Source organism: Heterocephalus glaber, unplaced genomic scaffold, assembly GCF_053883595.1.
Source record: "Heterocephalus glaber isolate CG9 unplaced genomic scaffold, H.glaber_assembly_v1.0 deba00001550, whole genome shotgun sequence".
NCBI lineage: Eukaryota > Metazoa > Chordata > Mammalia > Rodentia > Bathyergidae > Heterocephalus > Heterocephalus glaber.
In genome coordinates, this window is record NW_028258343.1 from 9,906,669 (window position 1) to 9,929,695 (window position 23,027).

The 23,027-nt window shown below is 36.8% G+C and overlaps 1 protein-coding gene across 17 annotated transcripts in view; it reads left to right on the forward strand.

Annotated features, from left to right (window-relative positions):
* The window catches only part of Utrn (utrophin), a 527,655-nt gene that overhangs the window by 299,834 nt on the left and 204,794 nt on the right, over positions 1–23,027 (forward strand). For 12 of the 17 annotated variants that reach the window (XM_087190253.1, XM_087190252.1, XM_087190254.1 and 9 more), the window contains one exon: positions 11,730–11,966. The exons of 4 other annotated variants lie outside the window; for them this stretch is intronic. In XM_087190253.1, the coding sequence (XP_087046379.1) occupies positions 11,730–11,966 (237 nt within the window). Of the gene's footprint in view, positions 1–11,729; positions 11,967–14,204; positions 14,540–23,027 lie in introns of those variants that run through there. One more of the 17 variants, XM_087190265.1, reaches the window with a different exon arrangement.

The window sequence follows — 23,027 nt, forward strand, 5'->3', positions numbered from 1 at the left end:
TTCACAATGTCTAGACAACTGTTTTTCCTTTTTTTTTTTTTTTTTGGTACCAGGGATCGAACTCTGGTCCTTGCACTTGCACAGCAGGCAGCAAAACCACTGTGCTAAATCCCTGGCCCTGTTTTGCTTTTTTTAAAGAGCATTAAGAGAAAAAATGTCTACTAAAGCAGTAAGATACTGGAAATTCTCATGATGAGAAAATGTCTGATAAACATGTGATAAGGCTTCCTTTTTATTTTTTAGTATTTTAGAGTTTACAATGTGTTCTTTCATGTATTACCTCATTAATAGATATGGAGTTAATGTGATTATATTATTCTTTGAGCTTAAGAAATAGGTGGGAATGAAATTGTCATTATAACCATTTTCTTAGTCATTTTCCTCACTGGTGAGACATAACACCAACACCCTTAAAAGAGGAAATGTTTCTTTTAGCTCATAATTTGTAGAGGTATCAGGCCATAGTCAGCCTTCTGGAAGTCAGAAAGGGTATTGGAAAGGCCTGTGGAGCAAGACTGCTCAGTCATGGTGGCCCGGAAGCAGAAAGACAAGGGAGGCGCCGGGGAGACATGCACTTCCGGGTCATGCACCCGCTGACCCGCCTCTTCCTACCAGACTCCACCTCCCAACAGCAAGTCAGCTCTAGCACCCCATGACTCAATCACCTTCCAGAAGCCTTGCCTGTGAACACATGAGGCTGTTGGAGGACGTCTGGATATAAACCATGACACTAATTTAACAAAAGGAGAAACAGCTTTTTAACTCTTCTGTGAAGAAAGGAATATGCGAAAGGTCCCTCAGCTAGTATGTGATGCAGTTTGGTAAACGTGGGCTTTCTGATTCCAGGCCAAGTATCTGTCTGCAGTTCCTTTCAGATAGTTTTAGGAATAAAATTGGACTACAAGTGACACCTGGGTAGTAGGACTCAATTTGTTCCAAACTCGTGTTCAAACGTGGAAAAGTTTGAGAAAGTTTTTTGGGAAGAGGACAATTCAGATTATCTGTTGTTGGCATTTTTCTCATCTCCTTCAACTTCTACATGTACTAGCTTTTAATCTTTAAAAATGTATACTTCGAGCCGGGGATTTAGCTCAGTGGTTTTGCCACCTGCTGCACAAGCGCATGGACCCGAGTTTGATCCCTGGTACCAAAAAAAAAAAATGTATACTTCTCAGAAATGATAAGGTTCACATTCTGACAATTTTTATAATTCTTAGAAGTTCTTTGCTGACTTTGTTCACAGAACTATATTTAAATATTAATAAAGATGATGTTTGCAATTAAAAAAGAAATAATGGAAAACCAAATAATTGGTTCTGAGGCCCTATACTTATAAATTCATTTTTCCAGGACTTTAACAGATTTCACAATGATTTCTTTCTTTAACCCTATTGTCGTTCTCACAGTTTTCCTCTTAGCTTTACTGCTGGTATCACTAACTTTCTTTGGAGCCATGGTTACAATAAAGTGCAAATAAAGCACAAAAAAACCACGCACAATGATGAATATTTTAAAGCACTAACACAAGCATTATGTTGTCTGAAGCATCACCCCTTTGTGTCCACGGTGACACATGACACGTGACTCACTTTTGGCCTGTACACGTTTTTTTCAAGTTAGATTTTTTGGTTGACTATGGAGCAGCTACGAACATAGCAATTTTTTTTTCACACTGTGGTATTGGAGTAGTGGAAAGTTCAAGCTTGAAGCCATTGAACAACTGGGTGTCACTGTATAATGCGCCCTGCAATACAAAAGGTAAACAAATATTACATTAAGTAGTAGATATTGTCTCATTCTAACTTATTACCATGTGTATTTCATTGTCTAAGAGATTTAAAAGATGCCTTGTGGAATTCTGAGATGTGAGGAGATATCAGAAATCATCTGATTCAACCATTTCATTGTACAGATAAGGAAACATCATGTGTAATGGATATTTTATTGCTGACAGTTTTGGGGGGTGTCTCTAGGTATTTGTTTTCTTCCAGAAGTTGAAACACAATGAAATAGGTTCTTTTAAAAACTATTTTGATGTCAAGTTCTGGCTACATAATTTTAAGAGAACAATGATTTTCTTCTAGTTTAGACTTGTACACTGAAAGGTTTTTAACATGGATTTACTTTGTAGTTTTATGAAGAGGATAGATTCATTCATTTTTATGCAAATTAATATAGTTGGTTCTGGTTTTTGATTCATAATTTAGTTTGGTTTGGGCCTCAGTACCACAAGTATTGAATTATGTGTTCACTGAACCTGATTCTCCATATCCAAATGTAGCTTTTAATCATCATAATTTAAAGAGCATAATAGCTCCTTAAAAAAATTAAATGTAAAAAGAGTCAACCTTCTATATTGGGCCTTTTTTTAATAAGAATTTTTTTTCCAGTTCAGTTCAAAGAACACATATTCAGTGGCTCTCACAGGCCAAAGAAACATAAAATGGAGTGATATGTCATCCGTGTAAAACAACGAAGTTTACAAAGTTGTTCTGAAGAATTTTGAAAAGTCTAATTTTTTGGTTTAGATTTGCTCTTATCCTTATTTATTTTAGTTGGTAATTAATACTGTATATATTTAAGAAGAATTTCTGTGACTAGGAAGTTGATGAAACTCCAGAGTAAGACTGTATGGATGCATATAATCCTGGCTGTGCTACTTAGCAGTTATACCACCTCGAAAAGTTCTCACCTCACCAAGGAGGTTCACATCACCTGTGACACTTTTCTGAAAAATTAATACCCTGCTGACTCTGTGGGTGTGAGAGGCAACCTGGGCCTTACCAGGTGGGGACCCCACAACCACTGCTCTCCACAGTGGTGGAGAAAGCAAGCTTGGTAGCTTCCCTGAGGTTCGCTATCTTTTTGCGACTCCGCTGGAGAAAGTCTAACCCTTCCCATGACCTATGGACTTGGGTTAGAATTTCCTGTGGGATAAGTGTTCCGGATTTTTGAGGCTCCTCTAGATTATCAGTTAGGTTCCCAGACAGTAGTGTACCTGAAGCTCTAGGTGGCTCACCACGAAACTGATACTGATGTATATAACATACTGTATTTTTTGAACAGTCCTGTCCTGCTCCCAGAAACTAAACAAAGCAGAGGAGCACAGCCACCTTTACTGTGATGGGAGGAAAACCAAACACATTTGCTTAGTAGAGAACTAAAAAAGATGCCATCAGTTTTGAGTATAAGTTCACCCTGGAACATCTGAATATAGTGTTCTTAGTATAAAAGTCTACAATAATGATAACCTTTCAGATTTCTTTTTAGAGTATATTGGTATATGTAAATATATTCATCATGAGGAATTGGTACATACACATATCACCTCTTGAACCCTTTTACTTCTCCGTCTCCTCCCCTTTCCTAATAGCCTTTTTGAAAATGCTCTTCATATTTAGCCCAGAAATTTAATACAGTGAGTTTTATTTTTATTTAAGGATAAACTCTATAAGGTAAAGAGAGGTAGAAGAAAAGGAAACTTTTTAGAGTGAAAAACATTGTCTGAGGCTCTGTTTACTTAGGATGCAGAAATCAGGTGTGTGCATGCCTGTCCAGTATAAGTTGTCAAGGGACTGGCATAGAATATCTAGACCAAAATGATCATCAGAACGCTTAAAGACTTTTGATATGGGTTGTCACATTTCCCCCTTGCCTAGTAGCATCTGTTTACGTGCCCTTTACCTGCTTGAATATTTAATTCCTGCTCCCCTCACTGGTGGTCTCAAAAATATTTTGTGAAGTTTTTAGATGAAAAATGAAATCCTGTTATAGAATATAACTAAAACTTAGTAAAGGTAAAAGGATTTGCCTAACTATATATGAAACCAAAATTCTATCCCAGAATTATCTAAATTCCTGATGCTGAGAACCCAAAACATTGCAATGCCTAAAGTGTGATGGAGCAAAATAGAATTAGAAGTTATTCAAACACAGAAAAAAGGATAGTAAATTCTGACTTGAAAATGACAGGGACTAAAGATGATTCTTGATATGGCTCTTAAGGAGTGGTGAACATTTTAGGAAAGCAGAGAATTCTGGGAGTAGACAACAGGACCAGGAAAAGAAGAAGCACCTAAGTATGTAGACCCCATTCAGAGAACACTGAGCACTAGCAATGGCCACGATGTTCACTCATGAACATTTTCATCTGGATAATATTGAACTGGTGCTTTGATTGCCTGCTACATATGCCAGACACATTTGATTTTTGAGTATTTCCAAAATTGAAGACATTTTTAAGGGAAAAATGTTTGTGAATGTCAGAGATACTGAAGCACAAAGATAATTTCCAAAAGAGAATTCTAAAAATGCAGTTGCTTAGTATTTGTATCTTTGAAATAAGGGCGAAGTTCTTCAGAATGGCCGGCTCTTTTACAAGCGACATCTTTTTGGGGGATGTAAGTCATTTTTGTATGAAAGTGACAAAAATGTTATACTTTCATATTCTGACTCAGTTGATGAGGGAATGACACAATATTTCAAGCAAATTGAAACATTCACAATGGAAGCCTAGTATTAAATTACAGACTTATAGAACTTTAGGGTATGTGGAAATTATTTGACCAGTTTCCTTGAAGCAATGCTTTAACATTTATGTGAAAGTGTACTCCTAAAGTGCTTTAATATGTGATTTGTAGCTGCCTAAGGTTAATGCAACAAAGTTATATTTCATATTTAAGCTTCCAGGACATTACTCTAGGGTATGAAACTTATTTTTATAGAATTTATATCCTGCATAACTTTGGTTATTATTATACTTAGCTGTTTCTTTGTTTTACCTTCTGAATTGATAGCTTCTTTTTTAAAAAATTCTTTTATTGGTACATTTTAGGTATACAATACATTTACATTTATCATCGGGTGCTTGTACCTGTACATGATGTATCTTGGTTCTTATTTTTTTCCCCATTACCTGTGCACCCTTCACTCCCTCCACCCTTCCCTATTTACATAAATTTCATTTCCATTTTTTTTCTTTTCTCATAATTTTTCCTTTCCCCTTCCCTTCCTACCACCCCTACGCCTTTGGACCTTTTAATATTTCAAATTATAAATTGATAACTACTTAAATTTGAGACCAAATCTTTTTTGGAAATATCTTTTGAACAGAATAAGTATTTGTAAATATTTAATAAATAACTCAAATTTTAGCTTCCCCTTCATTTTACGATATTAGTATGATAAAGCAAAAATGTAGTACATTTTGACTCATTTTTTTCTTTTGACAATAACTTTATTGAGATGTAGTTCACGTAGAATTCATTCAAAGTGAACAAATCAGTGATGGTTAGCATATTCCCAAGACTGTGCAACCATCACCATGATCTAATTGTAGGACATTTTTATCATCTTCCATCTTCCCTGTCTACCCCCATTTCCTCCCACTCCTTTTCCCAGTCCTAGGCAACTACTAGACCTCTTTCTGTCTTTTCTTCTTTTTTAATTAGATTAGGAATAAGAGTTAGATACCGTAGTATAAAGTAAAGTCATAGAAAAGTTATCCTGATTTATTGCAGTAAAAGTCATCTCTGAGGATTTGGTAATTTTGAGTTTTAACTATTTTTTTCCTACAAAAAAAACTTCAACTCAATTATCAGACCTAAGGCAGTCTTCACACGTGACAACAGTGCGTACCATACCTCTGTATCACTTACACTGGCAGCACATGTGTTTTGCTTTCCTGGCCTTGTTTTAGGACATGTTTGATGTCTCGCTGGTCCTGCTGCTTTGTCAGGAGGTTCTTATTATATTATGCAATATGTAGTTAACAAGAACATAAAACATCAATAAAATAAAGTATTAAATTCTTCATATGTATTGTGCATTTAGAATAAACATCAACATTTTCACACCAGTTGTTTACTTGGCTGTAAAACCTAAAAGATAACATCAGAAATAAATTCATATATGAACTACGATGAAAATACTAATAGCACTCTACAACAAAAATAATCTTTGCTTCAATTGTCACACCTAAGGCAGTCTTCACACAAGACAACTGCATGTTCCATGCACACATGTCACTTACACTGACAGCACATGTGCTTAGCTTTCCTATGTAGCAAGCTATTCTTGTCACTTCTCTTCCTGTTTTGTCAGGAATTTCCTACTATCTTGTACAGTGTGCACTTAGCAAGGAAATAAGATATCAACAGAATAAAATATCAAATATGTAATGAGTAGACATGAACATTTTCACATCAGCTGTTTACTTGCTTATAAAACCTAAAAGATAACATGAGAAACAAAAATCTATGTGAGCTACAATGTAAATACAAACAAAAGTCTACCACAGAAATAATCTTTGCTTTAACTGTCACACCCAGGGCAGTCTTCACACATGAAAACTGCATGCTCCAAACACAGGTATCACACTGATAGCATGTATGTTTGGTTTTCCTGTTCTTTCTTGTAGGGGACAGCTGACATCTTTTTGGTTTTCATATTGTTGTAGTGGGTCTTTGTCATGCTACGCCTGCCTGTTCACCTGTCAGCTCACCAGTGTGTTCCACAATTTTTTTGCATAGTTCCCTGGGCAAAAACACCTTGTTTTTCCTCTGTTGTAAATGATCTCTTATGAGTTCAAGTCCCAATCCTCTAAGAAAATTTGTCCTTTGTATCTTGTCCTTGTTATTTTCTTTGTAACATATCAAACTCTTTATGTCATATGTTTAGGATTGAGTAAAACACAACCACTGGCCAATGCTTTGTGTTTCAAGTGACACCATAGTTGTTACATAACTCATCAACAACTTCTACTCTGCCTTTAGTTTTGTTGTATAAAGTTTCCATCTCAGGCTTCCATTTTGTTGAGGTTTCCCTATCAATATTTCCATTATGGTACAACGTTGACATCAGCAATACCAGTTTGTTTTTCTTTGCCATAACAAGGCCAGTGTTGGGCTGGGGATTTAGCTCAGTGGTTCTGCCACCTGCCTGACAAGCGCAAGGTCTAGAGTTTGATCCTCGGTACCAAACAAATAAACAACAAAAAAAACCCAAGGCCAATGTAAATATTTCTAAAATCCAGAGATTGTACTATACAATTCTCTGTTTTGAAATTGCAACATTTCATTTGGAATTTCTGCTTTGTTTTTGTGTACAGGTTCTATGCTGGTAACTTGTGCTCTATGAACAAATGTAACATTGACTGGAAACTAATAAACCAATTGTTGAATGTTACATTCCAATTAGTTTGGGAGATGGGAGCAACAAGGCTGTTCACAACATCATTTGGTTTATTACTGTATGAATAAGGACCTGGTGGCTGAGTTCTAGGATAAATTTCTAGATTGAAAGCATAATAAGTTTTTGTATCTACAAGGGCATAAATTTTTATGCCATATTTGACCCATTTTTTTCCCATAAGTTTTTTCCATTCCTGCAATTACCATGAGAAATCCCTGCTAAGTACTTCAGACCTATGAATCCTATCAGTTCAGCTAGTGACATTTCACAATAAATACATTTTTGAACATGGTTATTGGTGCATACAGAATGTCTTACTTGTATTTCAGCCTTTGTGTATGTCACAACATTTTGTAGCATTTCATCTGTTATAATTTCCAATTTTGAATGGCAGTGCTGGCATTCTGTCCAATAGGCTTCACCCCTGCCAAGATCCTCACTATATTTTTGGACTAGTTCTAACATTGGATCATTCTATTTGGATATTCTATTTGGTTGTGTGACCATTTTGCAACATTTTGACTACTCAAATATGCACTCACCTTGCTGTTTTCTTTGTCATCTGAATCAAAGAGGTCTGCATTTTGTGTGTCTATCTCAGTCAATTCTTGCTTCATTTCACTGTTACAAGAACTTTAACTTACATGGCCAGCGTCAAAGTCATTATCATTTTCATCATCCATGCAGGTGTAATTTGATGATTCGCTTTTGACCTGCTCTAAAACTTGCAAATCTGGTTTTTCGTGTGCCATTGTACTGAGTTGGGGCTGTTTCTGTTGCTGCTCTGGAGCTCCTGTACATACCTTGCTGTTTGTCTGCCAAGTGGGTGAATGCAGAGGTGGGTTTTTGCTTTCCCCAGGTACAGCTACTGGGAGTCACACCTGTACTTCTGCATGGCTGCCCATGTGTCTTTCCTGAATTCTGTCTTCAAAAGCACAAAGGTTAAGGGGTCCTGGGGTGCTGAAGTCTCCTTCTAGAGGTGATTTCTAGGTTCTTTCATTTTATAGGGTGAGGAGGGACTGAGGTAAAAGAGAAAATACAGTGGTCTCCTGCTCAAGGGCCGTCTGTGAGTTTTAACTGTTAATGACAGAATAGCTTATGTTCAATGACTTGTAAACTTTAAAAACTATATATCTTACTTTCAGATTAATTAAAGTACAGTGAAGGTATAGTAGGAAAAATGATGAATTTGGAATCAGAAGACCTAGATTTCATGAACTTACTTTCTACTTCATCTTACGTAATGCATACGTGTTGGGTGACCCCTCAGTTTTTAAAAAATCTAGACAGTGGGAATAATGTGCCATAGTGGGAGAAAGCAGAAAGTTACTACAGTGCCACTGAGCTCCTGTTTATGAATTGGCTCCACAGAGCTACAGAACCACTACAATTGAAAAAGCATTTCATTTTCTCTAAACAAAAACAATGGCAATATGCTTTTGCCACAGTTCGCTGCTAGAATACTTTTTGGAAATCGTGGAAGAACATACTAACTAAAGCCTCTGTTTGTCTCAAGTCAGGCGGCAGAATGTCAAACACTTCACAAGTCCTCTGCAGCGCAGGGTCAGTTTGTTTTCTTCTTTCCTGAGGCATACAGCCAGCTTCCATATTCGGTGGTTTCTCTGCCAGTAAAGCCATACTGGTCTTGCCAAACAACTTAGATTCAAATTGAGGCTGCAGGAAAAGGATCATGTCTCTGAGCAGGGCTAATGGCCCCTGAGGAGATAGTTTCTAGTCAGAGGAAGTGCTCTCAAATCTGTGTTCAATCCAAAATTAGGGCAGCCATGATGTTTAAAATATGTGCATTAGTAATCTTAAGAGGCTGGTGAGCATGTGTAAAACTTAGGGAGACCGGAGGAAGCTTTTCCTTGAATTTCAGGAATAAGTCAACATTCTAGTAATTCTCTGATAAATTTGCATAATTTCTGTGGTGAATGTGAGAGTTTGATAGGAAACGAAGAACCTGCATTAATGGCCACGGTGAGCGAGTGTTGCTTTGCATTAATTCTTAGAGCAAAACCTGCACTGCTTCATTACATTGCCTGTCGTTGGGGTGTGGTGTGGAGGTTGAGAGAGGGAAGCATCCTCTTTTTAAAGTAATTGCTTCTAATGGAAGCCTAATAACCCATTGTGCTTATTTCTAAAAGCTGTAAAGCTTGACAGAGAGCTAGTGAAAAATTTGAGAAACTGTATAATAGACACCCAAATTTCAGGAAGTCATATGTGTCTGAGAATCAATACTTCATTAGACATTTTAATAATTCAATAGAGTACTTGTGCCAAAGTCATCCTTCCTGTAAGCGCTGGAATAGTTCCTACATGGGTGTCCACACAAAGGCAGCATCTGCTGCTGGCCAGGTAGCTGTCCTGTTCTCCCGGTTTCTTGAGCTCCATATTCATACTGAACAGGGCTGGAAGAGGACATAGAGCTTTCTTATGAGCTCTGAAATGACAAAAAAAAAAAATAACCCTTTGTGATTTTGCATATTTTCAAGTGTGGCCTCCTCATGTTTTTAAAGATGAGGAGCCTGAATCTTTAGAGGTTAAATAATCTGTCCTATGATGTATTATTAGTGACAATGGCAGACTACTTTGATGAAAATAGTCTTTTTTAAAATTTTATGATACTGTACTACAAAAGTGCATTTTAGAGGTTTCTGAGATGAAGCGTTGACATCAAATGGATCAAGTAGTTGGCATGAATGAGTTACTTGAGGATGGTTCTAAAAAAGAAATACATATACATATCTCTTAGATAAAACATGATAACAATTTAAAAGTTGATGAATCTGGATATCAGTATATGAATATTCAGTTTTCTATTTATTCAGTTATGTTATGTGGTTGGATATTTTTATGATAAAATGTGAAAGTAACAATAACCCTACTATACTAAAGATGGTTAGATTACTTGATGTTTTGCAAACTTAACTGTTGAGAATCATAAAAGGGCTTCCATTAACCTCTTTGTGTGTTCTTCACATTTCAAACTAAATGGTGACAAATGCAAAATAGTTTAAAAGTGACTTGATTTGCCTGGTGGTAAACATTTACTGAATGAATCTGTAGTTTTCATTCTTCGAGCTCATTTAAATTTAAATGAAAGACATTTTAAGACTTTTTTCCCCTTTTACCAAAGCTGCATAGATGCTTCCTGTGAAGTGTATGACTTCCCGAAGCATGAAATATGTAATTTTGATCCCCTCAGTTATCATATCTTACTAATTCCTGTAGGGATTAAAAAGAAAATTGTCCCTTTTGAAAACATTCATTCTTTAAAATTCAGTATCATACAAAAGGTTGGTTTTTACTCCTGTTTAATAAGATTTTCCAAATCCTGCTTGAAACTGATGCCTTGCGTTGGGTCTGAGTTAGGAACTATTTATTTATTTATTCAGTGTTGACACTCTGCTTATGGCTCTTTCATTTATCAAGGCAAGTAGAAACATCAAAATTCGATTCTTAAATTCTGGGGGTATCCTGGCCTCTGTCTAGGAAAGGCATGTCAGCTTTGTAAAAGGAATGACTTATTAATAGTAAGTTACTGCAAACTCATTCCTGTTTGCATCTTCTTGTTTTGTTTTTCTCATTTCTTTGTTACCTAAAGCCACTAATTTGACTTAATAACATCTGGTGTGGTTCCTTCAGGACATGTGTTCATGTTGCTTGTAGGCTTTTATGTCATTCTATTTTATGCCTCATTATATCCAGCCTTTTCACATTGCCAGATAAACTGAATTTTCTCTTAAGAAGTTGTAATCTTTGAAACATAAAGTTGTACTTATTTACTGAGATTATGTGGAACAACACATTTTATACTAATTTTCAGGAATGAATTAGAATGTCATGTTGCCAGACTAGAAATAACTCAAACAGTTGTTGGAGGATTTTGAAATGTATTTATTTATTTCTAACATCTAGTTTGTGATCTTGATTAATTGCTCTTGATTAACCTCCTTGCTCTTTAAATTAAATCAGAATTAACAAGTATTTATTGCAGTGTAGGAAGAAAACTCATTTAAGGCTCAAAGCACTGTGTAGAGCAGTAAAATGTTTTCTTCATTAATAAAGGTCAGATATTAAAGATCAGGAATTAGACACCTCATTCATTTCCTGATATATAGCTGCTGAGTACAGATGTGTATGGGGAAGTGAGGCGTTGATTCGGGCTGGAAGGCAGTAAGGGAGGCATTCATTTAAGTAGTGTTTTGTGATGTTATGTTGTGTGTGTGTGTGTGTGTGTGTGTGTGGTGCCCGGAAGTGAACCAAGGGCCTCCTGCATATGAGGCAAATGCTCTACAACTGAGCTAGGCCTCCAGCCCCATGGTATTATTTTACATTGCATAACTGAAGAATGAAAGTGCTTGTAAAGCAGTGAGGGGTAATTGAAAGAACCTCAGGCTGGGAGTGGAAAGGTGATCTTTCTCACACACTTTAGCTGTCCAGTGAATTGGGTATGTCATTTAACTGTGCCGAACCTTAGTTTTTTTTATCTGTATATTGATATCTCTAAGGTCTAAACAGTTTTTTTTTTTTAGAAAAACTTCTGCAGACTGGTGCAACTGCTATGGAAATCAGTGTGGAGATACCTCAAAGAACTAGGGCTGGAGATCCCATTTGACCCAGCTATTTCCCTACTGGGTATCTTCCCAAAAGAATTAAAAGAATCTTACCACAGCGATATATGTGCACCCATGTTTATTGCGGCACAGTTTGTAATAGCTAAAGCTTGGAAACAGCCCAAGTGCCCATCAACTGGAAACTCGATAAAGAAGGTGTGGTTTTTTTTTTGTTTGTTTGTTTTTTATGAAATGTAGTACTACTCAGCCGTAAAGAACGAGAAACTAGAGTCATTTATATCTAAATGGATCCATATTGAGGCCATACTCTTAAGTGAAATAAATAAGACACACATGTGTAAATACCGAATAATTTCTCTAGTGTGAGAAACTGAAAGTGTAAATAAAGATTAAAATAATTAAAATGAATAATTGATAATTTGAAATAGGAAAAGGTCCAAAGGGGTAGGAGTGGTGGGAGGGGAAGGGGAAAGAAAAGAATGGAGAGGAAAAATTATGAGCAAAGAAAAAAAAAATGGAAACGAAGTATGTAAATAGGGAAGGGTTTAGGGGTGAAGGGCGCACAGGTAATGGGGAAAAAATAAGAACCAAGATACAACATGTAAAGGTACAAGCACCCGAAGATAAATGTAAATGTATTGTATACCTAAAATTTACCAATAAAAGAATTTAAGGAAAAAAAAAAGATCTTTGGAATTGCTGAATATGTAACAGAAGTTATACTTTTGTATGTAGCCTGGTAAATTAGCAAAAAGTCTTGGTGTGGATGGAAACTAATAAAGAAATGACTATTTTGCTTATCATCAAAAAAAAAGAAGAAAAACTTGTGAGCTGAGTATGGTGATGCATGTCTGTAATCCTGGAATTCTTTTTTCACTCTGAGCAGCACAAGTTCCAGCCCAGCCTGTGCAATTTAGTAATTTAGCAAGACTCTGTCTTAAAATAAAAACCAAGATAAAAATCTGGGATGTAGCTCAGTGAGAAGGTCCTGGGTTCAACTCTCAGAATCGTAGAAAAATTCTCTGGCTTATACTATCAAAGAAGTATAATGACAGCTTTGAATATGCATGTACAGAAAATCACTTTTAATTTTGTTTGGCAAATTAAAATAGATTTCATCAGGTTTTTAAATAGCATTTACATTTTTACTCCTGATTCTATTAAAAAGAAAGTGCTTGTTTTGTAAAGTGTCAAAGATAAGGAAGAAGAAAGTAATACAGTTAACTTTGCTACTCAGAAGGAAATATTATTAACATCTTACTTTATTCCATTTTACTCTTCTTTGTATATATATATATTTTTTTTGTACCAGGAATCAAACTCAGGACCTTGCGCTTGCAAGGCAGGCACGGTGCCACTGAGCTAAATCCCCAGCCCTCTTCTTTGCATATGTGTATGTACAAAATTTTTACACATTTGGAATCATATTTTATATAATGCCCTTGCTTTCTTGAATATTGTTTTTTTTGTCTGTCCTTCCTATTTTATAAGCAGTTTTTATATTTCTTTAACTATTTAAAAAATCATGTTTTTTTTTTTTTTAATGGCGAGAGTATGTATTCCACTGTGTTTTGTATATTGGAAACGAATTCGTTTTTGGTTTTGATCTCATAATGCTGCAATGGATTCCTTTTGTCTAAATCATTGTAATTGATTATTGCTTTTTGTAATGGATTATATTGTATTTGTCTTCTATAAGTGGCTCTGCTGATCGAAACTTATACAAGGCCAGGTGGTTTTCCAAAAAGGCTGTCCCAGTACAAACCTCTAGAGTGTGTAAGAATACTGACATCACCATATTAATGCCTAGAATTTTGTAATTTTGAAATCTTTATCAATTTGAGATTTTGTGTTGCAATCATTGATTACTTGTAATAATTTTTTTCTTGTGTTTATTGGCCCCTTTTTCTATGACAAAGTTTTAATTTCCTTTGAACTAGCATGCATCTGTTTGTTGTTTCAACACTTTGTGAACATGTATTTGATGATAAAGAAAGTAAATAGGAAACAATTCTGTCGTTGAAATTATGAAGTAATTGTTGCCTAAGTATTTGAGAGAAAAATAGCAATTCTTAGTCTCCATAGTAAAAAGTTTTGCCATCTTATGTAAAAAATCAGATATCACAATGGTTTATTAAAATTTTTACATGACACGTATCTTCATTAGTTCCCAAAGTTGAGGCAGAAGTTTACAGGAATGGTTCTGGCATTCTATAAATAATCCATAATTTCTAGTAAATTCACTTTTAAAAATATTTAATTAATTCCTCAAGGTTGTGGTCCACTCTGAACACAGCAGTGGCATGAGGGGTGTGGTAGAAACATCCAGCTTTCCAGAATATACATTATCTCTACCTTTACATCCTTGTCTCTACTTCTTTGCTTCTTTATAATTCCACTTCTTAAGTGTTTTGAATTCTTTGTCACTTTCAGAGAATGAGCCCTGCTTTCCCCATTTGTGCAATAGAAGACGTGATTCATGTCTCTGAGAGTTGCTCACCGATAGACCTTCATGGCAAGGTCCTACCCAGCACAGTGCCTACAGATACACAAGATACATTGTAATTGGACCTGTCAAGTGGTCTTCAGAAGGACCAAACAGGATTATGAGAGAAAACAATTATGAGTGATCTTGCTTTCGGTCATCAGTGAGCTGATTTTAAGAGTTTAAAGAATTCAAATTTACTTGTTACTGTAGCACTTCCTAAAGCTATAGGCTGATCTACAAGTTTGTAGTAGATCTCTAGACACATACTTTTTTTTTTTACTCAGGAGCTTTGTACAATGACTTAGTACTTTTCTACAAATGATGTATTCTTTATGTTATGAGAACTTATCTTTTTTGTCATGTGTCTCCCCAGTATAGCGTGTGAGACATTTTGTGATTGCTGCTCAGCTTTGGCAGTTGGAGTTTGATAGTATGTTTGATAGCTTTAGAAGACAAAAAATAAAATTACTAAAGTCTCTAAATATTTTATGTGAGCCTAGTCTTTCGTCATGTTTTTGGAAGGATCCACTCATCACAATCTACCCTTGGCTCCCCTACAGCTCTCTGTTGCTACTGAGTAAAGCTCTGCTGTTCTGAAAATGTTCTTCCAATTCCCTGGAAACAAAGATCTCTCTTTGCACTGGCTTTGCGTTACCTTTTAGTTCTTGGGGCCTGGTTGTATACTGACTCCTAGCACTTACTCAGTTTGTCATTATTTATATCCAAAATGGCAAGGTTCAAAATTTGTAACAAAAATAAATTTTATAGGTATGAGAATTTTATAGAACATCTGACAATAGTTTGTTCTACCCTGACAATCATAGCCCCATTGTCCAGCTTTGGCACATAATAGTTATTCAAGTATGTTTGATGAAATGATTTAGAATAGAATATAACTGTCAGTTTATCACAAAAGGCATTGATAATAAAACTTCCGTTATTAAATCCCAATTCCAGCTCTGTTTCCACTCTTCTTTCATTTTGACTCAGTAACTTTCCCCTTGTCCTCTGCTTTTTTTTTCTTTTTGGTACCGGGGATCGAACTCCGGTCCTTGCGCTGTGCAGCAGGCGGCGAAACCACTGAGCTAAATCCCCGGCCTGTCCTCTGCTTTGACGAGAGATAACCTGTCAGTTACTTGTAGAAAATTACTTAGAAATGAATCAATATTCTATTTATTGTGTCACCTCTACTTTGAAAGGTTACAATCCTCTAGTTCTTGCAACTAATCTCAGAATTCTCTAACTTCAGTGTGCACTGCGCTTGATTTTTGTCTTGCATCTTTTATATCTAACAGTTGAGCTTAACACTACAGATAAAGTAGGAAATGTTTACTTTCAGTTTGGTTTGTGTAAATACAGTTTGTTTCCTCATATCTAGGATATTTAGAAGTTGAGCAGAAAAAATCATTTCAAAGATTTCAGATAGCTTTTTCTTCTCATTTTGAATCATTCTTAGCTTTTTTTTCTGTAAATGTTTTTCTTTGTGAGTTGCTAAAAAGAATAATTTTCAAACTACATTTGCTTTGTGTTTAAGTTTATACTGCAATGACTCGTTGGATGTTATGGAATATATTTTGTGTTTTTTTTTAATGTTTTAACATTTTATTTGCTTAATAGACCCTAATGGAAATACATTCTAGTTGTGTTTCCATTGACCTGAAATGTGACATGATCATAATCATAGATGAACTTAGTTTTATTCAGTACTATTGATAAAACAGTGTTTGACATTGAGAAACAATAGAACTGATCTCTGTTTTTTTTGTGTGGTGACATCATCCTCCACAAAACACAACTTCAAATCATCTATGGCTTATACATGCACAGATGTAATTGCTGATAGAAACCAACAAAGAGAACGAGACAGAGCAGGCTAGATGGTGTCTAGGACCTATAATAATTACCGTTTTCAGTAACAACATCTGTTGCTGGCAATATTGGCAGTGTTGCAGGAGAAAGCAATCATTAAAATTAGCTAATGCTCAGTTTAAGAGCCACAAAATATACTGATATTTTCAGTATTTTCACTAGTTTTGCATTTTCTCATTCGAGTAAATATCTGCATTGGGGTTTGCGAGGATGTCTTGTATTACATTAAAAATGTCCTTCAGACCTTCTCTCCAAATTGATGTACTAGGTCTAAAGTTTGTATTTCCAGTGAGTCAGAGTAGCACTGATTCAAAATCTTGTAAATGTCAATTATCTGAGACTTTCAAATTGACTCTCTGGGTTTGATCCTACTTAATGTAGATATTGTTTGAGTCAGAAATTCTCCCAACCTGTAACACAACATGTTTCTCAAATCTTATTCTTAATCTTTCATCCTGGAATTCCCATTTGAAGTTTAGTATCAACATAAATTTTAAAACTTTGGTGGGGACTAAGTAAATTGGGGTAATTTGATAGGTAACCCACTGACTTCTAAACTGTGATTCCTCCTCACCTATAACGGACCATGTTGCCTGTTATTCCCCCAACCTCAGGGGGCGCCTCTAGAGAGGAAGGAAGTGCAGGGCTGTGGCTTTACCATTCACTTTGTGTCTTTGACATCATCGTGTAGATTTTTCTGGCTGGTTTGCTGATTTAAGGTACATTACGTGAAGGAAATCGATTTTTCACTTTAAAGGTGAAACTCACTAGTAAATCAACATTTTATATTTAATACTAAGATGTATAAGCAAATTGGAGTCTGAATAATTGGTTATGAGAATATATGTTGATACAGAAATTATGCTTCTGGAAATATTATGATGAGCTGAAATATTTTCCACATCTGTCTTACTAGTCCTGTGTTTAACAAACTAGATTTCTGCTGAACACGGGGAGATATTGCATGCTGTGAAAACGATTTCTTTGGCCCCCGGGACATTGGGGAATTCTGCACATTGTATCTCCCTTTGGTTGCAGATGAACTGTTAGTTACATTTTCAAGGCTATGTGAAAAGTCCTGCAGCAAAGACACAGATTTAACTTTGCTTATCTCAATATTTTCCAAACGTTTTTTGAGCCATTTTTTAATCATAGAAACAAATCATGCCAACATTTAATTACTAATGCGGTTTGTTGAAATTTACACAAAATAGCTGTAACTTTTACCAGGTAAATGCTTGTTTGTCTGACTTTGTAACTTTGATGACTTCATTCTACCGTTTGGATCCTTGATCTTATCAGCATACTTACAAATGGATACTGATAATGTCACAACTTGCTGGACACTGCTGTATAAACTACAGTGAATTTTATTCATTTGCCTTAGAAGTTGTCTTGCCCAAAGATTGGTGCACCGTAAGTCTACATAGGAGAGACTGGAGCAAGAACAAGGACTGATGAAGTAACTTATGCCCAAGGAGATGAAGTTGAGCAAGATTTAAGGAAATCCCTGCACTATTTTAAGAGAATGAAGTGGAGAGTTATCGAATGGAGAGAATTCTTAATTTTTCCCCATTTCAGTGAAAGGGTTGTCTGTGAAACACAGCAGCAGAGGGAGATGCTGGGAGAACTCTGTATCTGAAGGGAAATGAAGGCAGTGGTGCTCTTCAGTGACACCTCCTCCACCTTTTCTCTTCCTTCACACCATCCAAGGAGAGGAATAATGTGTTTGTTTCTAAACATCAGATTTCTCCTCTACTAGGGAAGACAGGTAGACAGACAAATGAACACACACCTCCATACACACACTTGTGTTTTTGAGGACTAGACCAGAATTTGAGAACGATTTGTTACTGGAGTGGCTTTGGCATGACTCTTGGACCTTCCTTTGTGTTTCATGACTTAACCTGGTGAGTAATTAGGCTGGATTATTTGCAGGGAAATGAGATGAGAAGTAGTGTTAGAAAGGTAATGTTAATTAACAACCCCTATCTGTCTGGGTGTGTCAGCGTGGATCCGCTCCCAGAGGCCCATGCATTCTTTCATCTATTCCCAGACTCCTTTCAAAGCCTCTGGGACTCAGCAGAGAACCTAGGTGGCTAAAAAGGCCCTGCCCTTCTGGGCCTCACTTTGCAGCTGGGGAGGAAGCTAGGGTGAGTTTCTCTAGGCTGAGTGCTGAATCAGGGGAGAAAATCCCATTGTCATGTGCTGGGAGGGGAGAACTTTCCTACTTGACCAGTCCACTGTTAATCTGCTTAGGTTAAATAGTGAAAATATGACAAAAGCTGGTTTTAAAAATATCTTTGTTCTACGTAAGAGCTAGAGGCACATCAGTTCCCTATAAGTATTGATATTGGTCAACTTTTATAAAAGATTTCCCCCAAAATATTGAGTCTTTACAAAAAAGTTCATAAAGTGAAAGCTCCTTTAAAACTCTAAGTGCATTTTCCAAATAATTGTCTGGAAATGGCATTTTCATTATGGAGATCACAGACGGAGTGACTCCTATCTCGTCTTTATGTACTCTCCTTTTCCCAGGCAGATAATAAAGGAAGGGAAAGCCTTCTGTATGGGAGGCACTAAATTTAAATGAAAAAATAACAGAGAAACACTGTTAATTACACTTTCAAAAGTTTATGGAACAAACGAGGATAACAAAATATATTTTTAGCAGTTAAGCCAATAAGCTGTTTTTTCACCTAAGTGTCATCAAGTCTTGATTTATGTGAAGCTGAACTTGAGCCTGGGGAGCTTTGGGGCCCAGCATGGAGGAGCACACCTGTAATCCTAGCACTCAGGAGGCAGAGGCAGGAGGATCTAGTCAAGTCAGAGGCCAGCCCGGGCTACATACCTACAGGAGGCCCTGTCTCAAAACATCAAAAAAAGTTTTGGGGTCCCAGCTGGAATGTAAGAGGTAGAAAAATGAGCAAGAAACTGAAGAATTTGTAGCAATAGTTTTATTGTACTTTGTAAAATTAATAAATATATACTCATAACCAAGTGTGGTGGTGCATACCTGTAATCCCAGAACTCTTGGAAACCGAGGTAGAAGAATCACAAGTTTGAGCCCAGCCTGAGCAACTTAGTGAGACCCTGTCTCAGAATTAAAAAATATAAAATGGGCTGGGGATGTAGCTCAGTGCAAAGGCCTTGAGGGCTCGATTCCCAGTACCACACACACACACACACACACACACACACACACACACACACACATATATTACTATATTAATATGCATATATACAGACACATTTTTAAAACTTTAAAAAATTATGACTAATGCAAGTAAAAGTCCCTGTCAGATTGTGAGCCAGTCTGATTTCTTCCCTCATGTTGCTTATGGTAAGCAAGAATGGATTCTTTCATTATGAATGGAGCCTTTTCCCTTTCTTCCCAGATTTCTCATAATGTCTTAGCACTGGAAGTCTGTTCAGCATCTTGGTTTTCCTATCATTAACTTTTCTGATGCTGACACTGCGAAGAGGTGCTGAGTCAGATCGTGGGGGCAAACAAGAACATGTATTCAAATGCTACCCTAGAACCGAAATAGTAAAGCATGGAGAAGAGGTCAGCTGATTCCAGGAAGAGCATATGAAGGAGTAACATGAGTGAAAAGAGTGGCTACCAAATCAAGGAAAAAATACAGGAGTCTCACGACAGATTCAAAATACAAAAAGGTAAATGATAGATTTCTGAAGAGTTTCCAGTGAGCTTTACACCTAACCATTAAGTTAAATAGATCACATTAAATAGATCGTTGTGTCAGTGTAGAGCATTCTGTTAGGGTCTGCTGTCTCCTTCCTGTGCTTGCTAACTCAGTGGTCACTACCTATTCCTACCCTGACACTGGTCCTCGTTCATTGCTGAATCCTATAGTTCAAAGCCTGTGAATCACACCTGATGGCTCATTTCTCTACCTACCCCGTGTTCTGCTCCTACTTAGCCCATACAGAGGCTGTCTCAAAAGTGTATTCCTGACTATATCTCGCCATCCCTTTGTTAGTAAGTCAAAGCCACCCCATTTGCACTGGACACATGTAGCCCTCAAAGCGTTCTTTTTGCTTCTATGCTTACTTTTCTACAGGCTGCGTGGTGGTCCCATGATCCTGGAGAAACATGAATCAAGTCCTCTGTCTGAAACACTCTGACAGCCTCCGATCACACTTTGAGTAAAACCCAAACCCATAGCTTGCTTACACATTCCCATGTGAGCAGCTTCTCCTTTGTCTCTGACATTTTTTTAATCCCTCTTGTCTCCCTGGCTCATGCACATGAGTCACATTAGCCTATTTTCTCTGACTTATACCCAGCAAACATTCCTACCTCAGTACTTTTTGAATATTTTTTTATTAGTACATTTGTGGTCCATGTTGATTACATTCATTGTGGGGACTGAGTACATGTACATAACATATCTTCGTTCTTTTCATTTCCTTTCCCTTCCCTCTCCCCCCATCATGAGGTCTCCATTTACTGAAGATCTCTCTCCCTATTTCCTGTCATCTCACTTTTACTTTGCTCTTTATTTGTTTATATTTTGCATTTTTCATAGAAGTTATGTGTTATGTAAGTGTATGTGTCTGATTTGCTTTACTTCATGTTGTAGTCTTAAAGTGGATCCATTTTCCTACAAATGACTTAAATTTATCCTTCTTTATGGCAGAGTAGTGCTCCATTGCATATGAATACCACACTTTCTTTATCCATTCATATGTTGATGAATATTTAAACTGCTCCCAAGATTTAGCTATTATGAATTGGGCTGCTATAAAAATGGGTATGCATTCATCACCATAATATGATGCCTTTAGCTCAGGAAGATTCCTAGAAGGGGAATAGCTGGGTTGAATGCAATTTCTGTTCTCAGTTTTTTGAGGCATCTTCACACTGATTTCCATAGCAGCTGTACTAGTTTACCTTACTACCAACTATGCAAAAGGGTGTCTCCTCCTCCCCCAGCCTGACCAGCCTTTGTTATTATTTGCTCTCAGGACCTTTGCCTTACTGTACCCTTACCCAGAAACACTTTTCTGTGATCTCTTCCATTACAGTTCCTCCTTAGCATTGGGCTTAAGGATATATAACATTTTATCCTTCATTTAATTCAGCTATGGGGTAGCCAGATAAGGCATATATTGGTGAAATTGAACAATTTTAAAAGTGTGGACTCTGAATTGTGGCTTCAGTAATTCTCACAGTTAACTGTAATTCACAGTTTTGCTTAAGAACTGCTTAATGAAGAAGTGTTGGGGGCTAGAATTTAAAGGCAATATATTACATAGTTCCAAATTATAAAAATGAATCACACAGATGAGAGAAATAATGGTTAGTAAATCTGTTGATTGAGCTATAGGCTATAATACTTTGCAGGGGCAAGCATTGCAATGCTAATCACAATTGTGAATCAGTCATACTAGTTTCCGCATCAATCATGGATCAGTGGTTGCTTTGGAAGTTACATTTTCTCTGATAGGTTTTTCTAAATTGTAAAGATTATTAATTTGAGATGAAATTCACTTAATATACAATTAATCCAAGGAAATATGTTTAACTTTTTGCTCGTATTTTTATCTATATTGCTATAATTATTTAATATCATCTAAAAAGAAGCCAGAATATCATTCCAGTTCTTTTTCAAGAATAGCATTTTTTGGTCTTTCCAAATTGTGTGCCCACTGGCTCATTGGACGGGCTCCCCGGAATCCATGCCAGTCCTGCTCTTATAAATTGTGAGCCTGTGTTTCCCACACCAGGCTCTGCCTCAGGCACAGGTGGGCTTCAGCACTGCCAGTCCACTGTGGCCCTCTACCACCTGGTGAGCAAACCTGTCAGGCAGCTGGGAAGAATGTTGGTGCCTCCACTGATTATGCATTTGCCTTTGAATCTGGGAACAGAAATCTCTATGGCAATAGGCCCCATGAGTTCAGTTCAGACACTGCATTACCGATTCTCAGGCAGAACTCCTGGCCTGACACTGTACACTGTTGGCTGTGGTCAGGGCCAAAGGGAATGATCTGTAGAGAGACCCAGAGGATATTTTCATCGGGATTAGACAAGAAGCTTCTCTCTCTTCCATCTGTCCACATGTTTTAATCCCTCAATGGTTTGATATGGCTTTTGGCTGAATTAGATCAATGTACTACTGTTCCATTACTCTCATGAGCACAAGTCAAAGCATTCTGTAGTATACAGATGACATATTTAGTAACATAAGCTAAGAATATTTTTAATCACCTACAGGCTTAGCTATCCAATCCCTGCCATTAATTAATTAGTCTGAAATTACTATGTCCTGATATTCTTGATATGTCATGTGTTTAAATTAGTATAAATGGAAGTCTAAAACAACAAGTGTTTTCACTTTGCTACCCAGGTTTGCATTTGGGAACCAGTTCCTCTTAGCAGCATCTGTAATTCACAGTTCTTAACACTAGACCCTCTGAGGCTCTGTTTGTAAAGGCCAAATGAGTATTGGGTTGTATTTGCGATGAATGTCATTTAGTCTAAAGACACTGTGGCTGTACTCTGTGGATGAACTGTAGGTATCTGATTGCTCTTGGGTTTGCATTTGAGTGAACCTGGCCTTGTATGTCTTCACCTTCTCTCAGCACAGCCAAAGTAGATTTCCTTTCGGGAATATGTCCTTTTTATTCAGCTTCCTATAAAGGTTTGCATGGCTAAGTTGTTGAAACACAGTCTCCCTGTATTTAATGAGCCCCATAGAGCTATTAATTTAACTGGGGTGCACTACAAGGGAATGTAAACCCAAATTTATTGCCACTCACTCAGTAGTATTCTGAGCTTGCTTGGGAGTTCAGGGGGATTATATGAATGGATGGTCCAGTCACTTCTCCAGATAATCAGAAGTCCGTCCTTGAGTTTAGCAGGCCATTGGGAA